Source organism: Penaeus japonicus, unplaced genomic scaffold (genome assembly GCF_977035675.1).
Source record: "Penaeus japonicus unplaced genomic scaffold, GWHDUDI00000001_assembly GWHDUDI00000028, whole genome shotgun sequence".
Classification (NCBI taxonomy): Eukaryota; Metazoa; Arthropoda; class Malacostraca; order Decapoda; family Penaeidae; genus Penaeus; species Penaeus japonicus.
Genome location: NW_028234430.1, coordinates 30,299,334 through 30,309,333, shown reverse-complemented (window position 1 = coordinate 30,309,333; position 10,000 = coordinate 30,299,334). Strand labels below are relative to the sequence as shown.

The window sequence follows — 10,000 nt, the reverse complement described above, 5'->3', positions numbered from 1 at the left end:
TCATGGACACCTGGACGAGGCAGATGGGCTACCCAGTCGTCAGTGTCAAGCGAGTGAAAGGGGACGCGGTGAGTGTGGAGCTTTTGGGCGTGGGTGGGTGATAGGGGATGGGGATGAGGGATGGGGAGTGGAGGGAATGGGTATGGATATGGGGGTGCGGGTGGGGATGAGAATAGGGTTGGGGTGAGGGAAGTAGATGGGGTATGGGGTGGGGAAATAAGAGATAAAAACTATGTAGATAAAGAGGCTGATAGATCAAGAAAGAACAAAACCAAGAAATAGAAAGAAGGGAGCGAGAGAGAAAGAACAACACGTACAATGACCCTAACCGCCCCCCTCCCCCCCTCTCTTATCCCACGCAGACGAAGCTAGAAGTGCGGCAGGAGAGGTTCCTGTCGGATCCCGAGGCAAAGAGCGCAGACGACTCCCCCTTCGACTATCGCTGGGACATCCCCCTCACTCACATCACAGACAGGTCGCAGAGGGAACAGGTCTGGTTCGACAAGGACATGGATAAAGGTAAGACGAAGGAAAAGCAGAAGGACTCTAAGATTGGATTCGGTGTTGAAGGAACTAGAGAGAGGAGAGGGAGCTAGACACTAAGATTGAATTTTGGTACTGAAGGAAATGGAGAGGAAGGAAAGGAGGACTCTAGGATTCAGTTTGATGTTGAAGGAACTAGAGACAGGAGAGAAAGTTAGAAGCTAGGATTGGGTTTGGTGCTGAAGGAAAGATTTAGAGGAGGATTCGCTTTGGTATTGAAGGAAAGAAGGAGAGAAAATTAGAAACTAGGATTGGGTTTGGTGTTGAAGGAAAGGAGAGAAAGAAAAGACAGGAGGACTATTAGATTTGATTTGGTGTTGAGAGAGAGAGAGAGAGAGCGTGAGGGAAAGTCAGAAGGAATCTAAAATTATATTTGGTGTTGAAGAAACTAGAGAGAGGAAAGAAAGTTAGAAACTAGGATTGGGTTTGGTGTTAATGGATAGAGAGAGCAGAGAGAAAGTTAGAAAATAGGATTGGTTTTAGCATTGAAGGAGATTTGTAGAAAAAAAATACCATACATTATTCTTTTTATTGTTTTTGGTTGTACAAGGGGATGAATGTAAAATCTATTTTGGGTGTTTCTGTTCTTGAAAAAAAAAACGGATAATTAGGACACTGTGATCTTATATGCTGTTAACTTTGCAGGGAGTTCAAATAGCAGATGAGAGAAAGATAGGGAGAAAGAGTCTAGAACTAATGATGTTATTGAACGAAAGAGATATTGATGAAAAAAAAATCATCCTTATCAATGTCATTGTTATTATCATTATTATCATTATCACCATTTTCATTATCATTATCACCATTTTCATTATCATTATTATTATCATCATTATCATCATCACATCCCCACCATCATTGCAGGTAACATCATCAATTCACCAGTACATTTATCATCAAAATCACCTGTATTGATATCTTTTTCATACCTAATCTATTATTATCAAAATCACTCTTTATCTTCCTCCTTGTAGTGACGATAACGATCCCCGCCGGGTCATCATGGGTCAAGTTCAACGTAGGTCAATTCGGCTACTACAGAGTCAACTATGAGCCTTCTATGTGGCAGGACATCATCAATCTCCTCATGAACAACCATGAGGTGAGTGGCGCATGGCTGGTTCTTGTTTCGTTTTGAGTGTGGATTTTTTTTTTTTTTTTTTGTTTGTAGGTAGAGGGAAGGAGGAGGAGGAGGAGGAGGAGGAGGAGGAGGAGAAGGAGGGGTTAAGAAGATGAGGTGGAAGAAGAGGAAAAAGAAGAGGAAGAGGAGGGGGAGGAGATGGAGGATGTTGAAGTAGAAGAAGAAGTAGAAGAAGAAGAAAAGGAGAAGGGGGAGCGGAGGATATGGATGAATTAGAAGAAGAGGAGGAGGAGGAGAGGAAGAAGGATGAGAAAAAGAAGGAAAAAGAGGAGAAGGAGGAAGAGGAAGAGGAGGAACAAGAGAAGAAGGAAAGGAAGGAAGACCAGAGCATATCCAGCATATTAGGAGGCGAACTACAACCCAGAGGAAGAGGCAGGTCGCTCGGGTCTTGCCTGAAGTCAAACAAATATTATCCTCCTCGAAGGACTGTCCTTTGAAGCAACCTTCGTAAATGTGTAGCTAAAGATTTCCATGAGGAACTTTAAGAGAGACAGAAACTAGTGTCACTCCCGGGGCTGAACCTTTCGAAATGGCATTATATTTTCCTCCTGGGCCGGACTGTTTAATCTACAGCAATGACCTTATATATATATATATATTACAATTGCAGATTAGATATAGCGCGATTTCTTCTGTTGTGCCATTTCACCTGTATTCTAGTCTGACTTTCTAGGTGTTTAACCTTTCGAGAAGATATTATTTTTTATGAATGCTTAACCTGCAAAGTAGATCTAAGAGAAGGCATATTATAATCACTGTTTAATACAGCACTGTGCATTCTGTTACATCATCTCACCTTAACCCTTTCGAAATAACGCTTTATGTTCCTCTTAAGGCAAAATGTTTAAACTATAGTAATGGATCTAAGAACAGGTACATCACAATGCGATGTCAGCTACTACTCTGCTCTATCACTTTAATTTCAGAGTTTTCTTTTTTCGAAATAATTTTGCATGCAATAAGGATCTAAAAGATAGCCACACTATAATCATAGCTTAATTATGATAAATCACCTTATATCTATCTACCTTCACCTACTGAGCTCACCTAACCTATCCCCCCCCCCCCCAGGTGCTGAGTCCAACCGACCACTCGAGTCTAAAAAGACAGCCACATTTCAATCACAGCTGGATATATCACGTTACATCCACCTTTGAATTCACCTACTGAACTCACCTAACCTCCCCCCCCCCCTCCCCCAGGCGCTGAGTCCAACCGACCACTCGAGTCTAAAAAGACACTACAATCACAGCTGATTAACTCGAGTCTAAAAAGACAGCCACACTACAATCACAGCCCAATATATCATGTTACATCCACCTTTGAATTCACCTACTGAACTCACCTAACCTATATATCCCCCCCCCCCCCCAGGCGCTGAGTCCAACCGACCACTCGAGTCTAAAAAGACAGCCACACTTCAATCACAGCCCAATATATCACGTTACATCCACCTTTGAATTCACCTACTGAACTCACCTAACCTACCCCCCCCCCCTCCCCCAGGCGCTGAGTCCAACCGACCACTCGAGTCTAAAAAGACACTACAATCACAGCTGATTAACTCGAGTCTAAAAAGACAGCCACACTTCAATCACAGCCCAATATATCACGTTACATCCACCTTTGAATTCACCTACTGAACTCACCTAACCTACCCCCCCCCTCCCCCAGGCCCTGAGTCCAACCGACCACTCGAGTCTAAAAAGACATACAATCACAGCTGATTAACTCGAGTCTAAACACCTTTGAGAACTCCCTAACCCTATCCCCCCCTCCCCCCCCCTCCCCCCCCCCAGCGAGATCAACCACTCGAGTCTAAAAAGACAGCCACACTTCAATCACAGCTGGATATATCACGTTACATCCACCTTTGAATTCACCTACTGAACTCACCTAACCTATCCCCCTCCCCCCAGGCGCTGAGTCCAACCGACCACTCGAGTCTAAAAAGACAGCCACACTTCAATCACAGCCCAATATATCATGTTACATCCACCTTCGAATTCACCTACTGAACTCACCTAACCTATATATCCCCCCTCCCCCCCCCCAGGCGCTGAGTCCAACCGACCACTCGAGTCTAAAAAGACAGCCACACTTCAATCACAGCCCAATATATCATGTTACATCCACCTTTGAATTCGCCTACTGAACTCACCTAACCTATATATCCCCCCCCCCCCCAGGCGCTGAGTCCAACCGACCACTCGAGTCTAAAAAGACACTACAATCACAGCTGATTAACTCGAGTCTAAAAAGACAGCCACACTACAATCACAGCTCAATATATCATGTCACATCCACCTTTGAATTCACCTACTGAACTCACCTAACCTATATATCCCCCTCCCCCCACAGGCGCTGAGTCCAACCGACCGCTCCAGTTTGCTCGACGACGCCTTCAACTTAGCCGCCGCTGGGAAGCTGCCTTACACGACCGTGCTCTCTCTCGTGGCCTACATGCGTCGCGAAAGGCACTACATCCCTTGGAAGACGGTCACTGTACAGATCAGCAAGCTCGGCAGGCTGCTGAGAAAGACGAAGGCGTATCCTTACTTTAGGGTAGGTTGGAGGATGGATGGGGATGGGGGGGGGGGTATGATGGGGGAGGTTGGAAGGAGGATGGGAAGGATGGAGAAGGAAGGGGGGAATGAAGATGGGGAGGAGGGGTTATGAAGGGGGAGGTTGGAAGGAGGATGGGAAGGAAGGGGGGGAGGAAGATGGGGTGGGGGGGTTATGATGGGGGAGGTTGGAAGGAGGATGGGAAGGGAACTGGGAGATGGGAAGGGGGGAGGAAAGGAGATGGAAGGGGGGAAGGAAGATGGGGTGGGGGGGTTATGATGGGGGAGGTTGGAAGGAAGATGGGAAAGATGGAGAAGGAAGGGGGGAAGATGGGGGAGGTTGGGAAGGATGGAGATGGAAGGGGGGAAGGAAGATGGGGAGGGGGGGGAGATGGGGAGGTTGGAAGGAGGATGGGAAGGATGGAGAAGGAAGGGAGGGGGGAAGGAAGATGGGAAGGGGAGGGGGTTATGATGGGGGAGGTGGGAAGGAGGATGGGAAGGATGGAGAAGGAAGGGGGGGGAGATGGGGAGGGGGGTTATGATGGGGGAGGTAGGAGGGAGGATGGGAAGGATGGAGAAGGAAGGGGGGGGGGGAGGAAGATGGGGAGGGGCAAGGATGGGAAAGGAGGAGGAAGAACGGGAGCAAGACCAGAACATAATCCTTCAATAAGGTAAGTTGGGGCAGGGAATGAGGATGAGGATGAGGAGGAGAGGGAAGAATGAGAAATAAGAGGAGGAGAAGGAAGAAATGGAGGAAGACTAAATCATAGGCATTAGGGGAAGAAGGAGGAGAAAGAGACTAAGATTTTCCCATCCTCGAGGGTAGGGGGGGGAGAGGAGGAAAGGACGGAGGAGGAGGAGGAGGAGGAATAATAGGAGGAAGAAGAAGAAGGAGGAATTATAGGAGGTAGAGGAGGAAGGAAAAGGAAGAGGAGGAAGAAAAGAAAGAGGAAGAAAAGGATAAGAAATAGGGAGAGAAAGAGGAAGAGGAGGAAGGGGAAGAAGGAAAGGGAAGAAGTAGACATAGGGAGGTAGGGTAAGAAATAGGGAGAGAAAGAGGAAGAGGAGGAAAGGGAAGAAGTAGAAATAGGAAGGTAGGAAGAGAAAAAGAAAAAAAGACAATTTCCCGCCAACTTCCTCCCCCTTTTAATTAAAGCTTTCTCTCTCGGCAGAAATACGTGGTTAACCTAGTGAGCGAACACGTGGAGCGCCTTGGCTGGAATGACACAGGAAGCCATCTTGAAAGGTGAGTAGGGGGGGGGGGGAGGGGGGGTCATGTTATTTCTTTGCCGCTGTGACATTTCTGTAGATTTGTGTCATTCGTTATTGTCATGTTATTTGTCTTTTAACTTTGTGTCTGCTCTTGATGAGAGTGATAAGATGTTTGCTTAAGTGTCCCCTTTTCGAAATGGTTTGAAATACTCTGTTCTAAGAGAGGGAACAGAAACAGACACAAATAAAAATACACACACATACACATAGACGCACACGCCAACAACACAACACCCTCATCACCTTCCACACACACACACACACACGCAAACAACACAACACCCCCATCACCCTCCACACACACACACAAACACACACACACACACACACACACACACAAAACCCCATCACCCTCCACACACACACACAAAACCCCATCACCCTCCACACACACACACCAACCAACCAACCTTCCCCAGAAACCCACCCTCACCTTCACCTTAACCCTCATCCTCTTCTTCCTCCTCCTCTTCCTTCCAGACGCAACCGCCTCAACCTGATGGCGCTGGCGTGTTCCAACGGCTACGAGCCCTGCCTCACGGGCGCCCACGACAGGCTGATGACCTGGGTCCAGGATCCCACGACCTTCATCCCGCCCAACACACGTCTGCTTGTCTATCAGTACGGCATGCAAAAAGCAGGTCAGTTGTCGAGTTATTGGGTGAGAGAGAGGGAGAGGGGGGGGGGGAGACAGAATGAGAGAGAGAGAGAGAGAGAGAGAGGGAGAGAGAGACAATGAGAGAGACAGAGACAGAATGAGAGAGAGAAAGGGGGGAGAGATTTAGAGACTGATATGTATATATAACTCTTTTATATATAGATACATATAAAAGAGCGATATATATATATATATATATATATATATATATATATATATATATATATATATATATATATATATATATATATATATATATATATATATATATATATATTATATATATATATATATATATATATATATATATATATATATATATACGTGTGTGTGTATGTGTGTTTGTGTGTGTGTGCATACTGTACACACGCCTCTGTAATAATTATAAGATATACATATAGAAAATCTATAGATAAGATCAACATAATTCATAATACTTATATTCTTAAATTTTTGAATATTATTATCATTCCTTGATATTTACCATATGAATTTTCTTCAATGTCCTCCTTGACCTCGGCTTCAATGTCGTCCTCCTCGACTTCCTCCGTGGCTACCACCTCGACCTCGTCCTCGACCTCGTCCTCGACCTACCACCTCGACCTTCAAATTCGAATTCCACCTTGAACTTCAACTTCGACCTCCACCTCGACCTCTTCCTCGAACACCATCTCACTAACGACAATCTCCTCTTCAACCTCGGCCTCGACCTACCCAACCTCGGCCTCGACTTCGTTCCTCAATCCAGACTTCGAGACGTGGGAGGTCGTACTCGAGCGCTACGCCGCCGAGGTCAACGCGCAGGAGAAGTCCAAGTTGGCCTCGGGACTGTCCTGCTCAAAGGAGGACTGGATTATTCAGAGGTAAGTTGGAGGGAGGGAGGGAAGAGGAAAGGGAAAGAGGTAAGTTGGGGGGAAGGAGGGAAGAAGGGAGAGAAAGAAGAAGGGAGGGAAGGGGAAAGGGAAAGAGGTAAGTTGGAGGGAAGGAGGGAGGGAGGGAGGGAGGAAAGGGGAAGGGGAAAGAGGTAAGTTGTTGGGAAGGAGAGAAAGAAGAAGGGAGGGAAGGGGAAAGGGAAAGAGGGAAGTTGGAGGGAAGGAGGGAGGGAGGGCAGGGGGGAAGGGGAAAGGGAAAGAGGTAAGTTGGAGGGGGGTTAAGGAAGGGAGGGAGGGAAGGGGAAAGGGAAAGAGGTAAGTTGGAGGGAAGGGAAGGAGGGAGGGAGGGAAGGGGAAAGGGAAAGAGGGAAGTTGGAGGGGGTTAAGAAAGGGAGGGAGGGAGGGAGGGAGGGAAAGAGGGAGGGAGAGGAGAGAGGTAAATTGGGGGGCGTGTATGAAAGAGGGAGGAAGGGAGGGGAAAAGAGGAAGGGGGGAGAAGAGCAGGGCAGAAGAAAGGAGGGAAGAATGGGAAGAGTGAGAGAGGAAAGCAGGGGGGGAGGGAAGGAGGGGGGGGATAGGGAGGGAGGAAGGGAGGGGGATAGGGAGAGAGGAAAGGAGGATGGAAGGGAGGGTAGACGGTGAAGAAGCAAGGGAGGGAAGGAAGGAGGAAGGGGAAAGGGAAGAGGGAAGGAGGAAAGGGAAGGAGGGAGGGGGAAAAGAAAGGGAGGAAGAAAGGGGGAAGGAGGGAGGTAGGAAGGGAGGGAATGAGGGAAGGGGAGGGAGAAAGGGAGGGATATCGGGTAGGGAGAAAATAAGTGAGACAAATGGGAGAGAGAGAGATGGAGAATGGGAGGGAGGGAAAGAGAAAGGGGAAAGAAAAAGAGGGAAATGTAGAGAGACAGGTGGGAGGGTGGTGTGTATGTGTGTGTGCGGAATAGATTTTTTTTTTTTTTTTTTTTAATACCATACAACTTTGATACAAATATTCTTAAACAATAATACTAACCTGTTTTTCCACGTCCTTCTTTATTCCATTTTCACATCTCTGTCTTCTCTTCCACTCATTTCTTTCTCCCTCCCTCTGTCCCCCTCACCCCAACCCTTCATCCCTCCCTCTCTCCTTCCCTCTCCTGCTCTCAACCCATTCCTCTCTCCCTCTCTCTCCGTCCGTCCGTCCGTCCCTCCCTCCCACCTCCCCCTGTCACCCCAACCCTTCATCCCTCCCTCCCCCTCCCCCCATCTCTCCTTCCCTCTCCTGCTCTCACCCCAATCCTCTCTTCCTCTCCCCTATCTCCCTCCCTCCCTCCCTCTCCCCTATCTCATTCCCTCCCTCCCTCCCTTCCACCCACCCCACCCCACCCCCCTAACCCACCCCAACCCCCCCACCCTCCCACCCCAATCCACCCTCCCTCCCACTCACCCCAACCCAACCCAACCCACCCACCCTCCCTCCGCCTCACTCACCTCCCACGCCCATTGCAGGTGGTTGATCGAGGCGAAGAACGAGAGCATCGTGCGCGGCCAAGACTACTTTTCGGTGCTGCAAAATGTGGCGTCGAACCCGTGGAGTACTCACTTAGTCTGGAACTTCGTCAAGTAGGTCTTGTGGTTTTGTTTATTTCAGGGAAGTTAGAATCTAATACAATGAACTCATCTTTTTTTAACTACCCTGGTTTGAATGATTTGTTTCTAACTACCTTGTTTTATCTAACTTCTTTCTAAGTACCCTGGTTATGCTAACTCCTTTCTAACAACCCTGGTTTAACTCTTATTTCTAACTACCCTGGTTTAACTAATTTCTAACTACCTTGGTTTAAATGGCCTATGTCAGATAAGTAACTAGCTGGGTTTAACTGCACAGTACATTCTAACTATCCTGATTTAGCTAACTAATTAACGTCTGATTGTTTTTAACTAACTAATTTCTAACTACATTGCTGATTTATCTAAGTAATTTGTAACTACCTTGGTTTAACTAACTAAAGTCTTGTTACTTTGTTTTAACTAATTTCTAAATATCTTGATTAATTTACATTTGGTTTGGTTTCTAAATACCTTGGTTTACTTACAGCCTTTGATTATTTTGATTGGTAAATTCTAGTATCCCTGGATGCTAGTAAGATGAAGTCTAGAATCCCTTGCTACTAACGAGGGGAAATCTAGAATCTCTGTGTTTTTTTACTTATAAATGGGAGGTGGTGGGGGGGTCCACTATCCTGGTAGCTAGTAAGGGAAAGATGAAAAAAAAAAATCCTTGTTACTTAGTAAGCTAGTGTCCTAAGGTTCTAATGTGTCTAGTAAACTCTTAGTACTTTTAGGAATGTAAGTAATATCTAATATGAGTAATAGTTAAGTAGGGCTAAGAGTATAGTAATGTTAGCAAATCTAGAAAACAATTACTAGAAATTCTATCTTATAGGCTTGAATTTTTTATTTGCCTAGCACTGTTATTAATCTTAGTAAGACAATATTCCTTGTGTCCATAAAAGTTAATAATTTGAGTATACTAGAACTCAGAGTCTAGTAATGTTAACAATCTCACGGAACGTACTCTTAAAGTCTAACAAAATTATTAAAGCAAGTAGTTCTAGTAATATTAAAGTCTAGCATTGTTCTAACTTTTAGCAATCTTGGACCCTAGCAATCTAAGTAATCCTATTAACAGTAATTACAAATAGCAAACCTTACCTCACAGTGCTAGAAGCTAACAGTCATATTAAATCTAGTAATCTTCGCAGTTCTAAAGGTGTGTGTTAGTGTTTAGGTGTGTGTGTGTTAGAGTGTATATTTAGGGTGTGTTTGAGTGTATGTGTGTTAGAGTGTGTATTAGAGTGTGTGTTGGAGTGTGTGTGTGTTGGAATGTGTATTCCAGTGTGTGTTTGAGTGTGTGTTTGAGTGTGTGTTTGAGTGTGTGTTTGAGTGTGTGTGATTGTACGTGTGTGTGTGTGTG

At 45.9% G+C, this 10,000-nt stretch overlaps 1 protein-coding gene across 1 annotated transcript in view; it reads left to right on the top strand.

Annotated features, from left to right (window-relative positions):
* The window catches only part of LOC122259895 (glutamyl aminopeptidase), a 44,385-nt gene that overhangs the window by 32,175 nt on the left and 2,210 nt on the right, over window positions 1-10,000 (top strand). The window contains exons 8-15 of the mRNA XM_043026879.2: window positions 1-68; window positions 363-519; window positions 1,518-1,645; window positions 4,046-4,249; window positions 5,421-5,494; window positions 6,001-6,161; window positions 6,927-7,041; window positions 8,533-8,646. The exon at window positions 1-68 is cut by the window's left edge and continues 163 nt beyond it. Of these exons, the coding sequence (XP_042882813.2) occupies window positions 1-68; window positions 363-519; window positions 1,518-1,645; window positions 4,046-4,249; window positions 5,421-5,494; window positions 6,001-6,161; window positions 6,927-7,041; window positions 8,533-8,646 (1,021 nt within the window). The remainder of the gene's footprint in view (window positions 69-362; window positions 520-1,517; window positions 1,646-4,045; window positions 4,250-5,420; window positions 5,495-6,000; window positions 6,162-6,926; window positions 7,042-8,532; window positions 8,647-10,000) is intronic.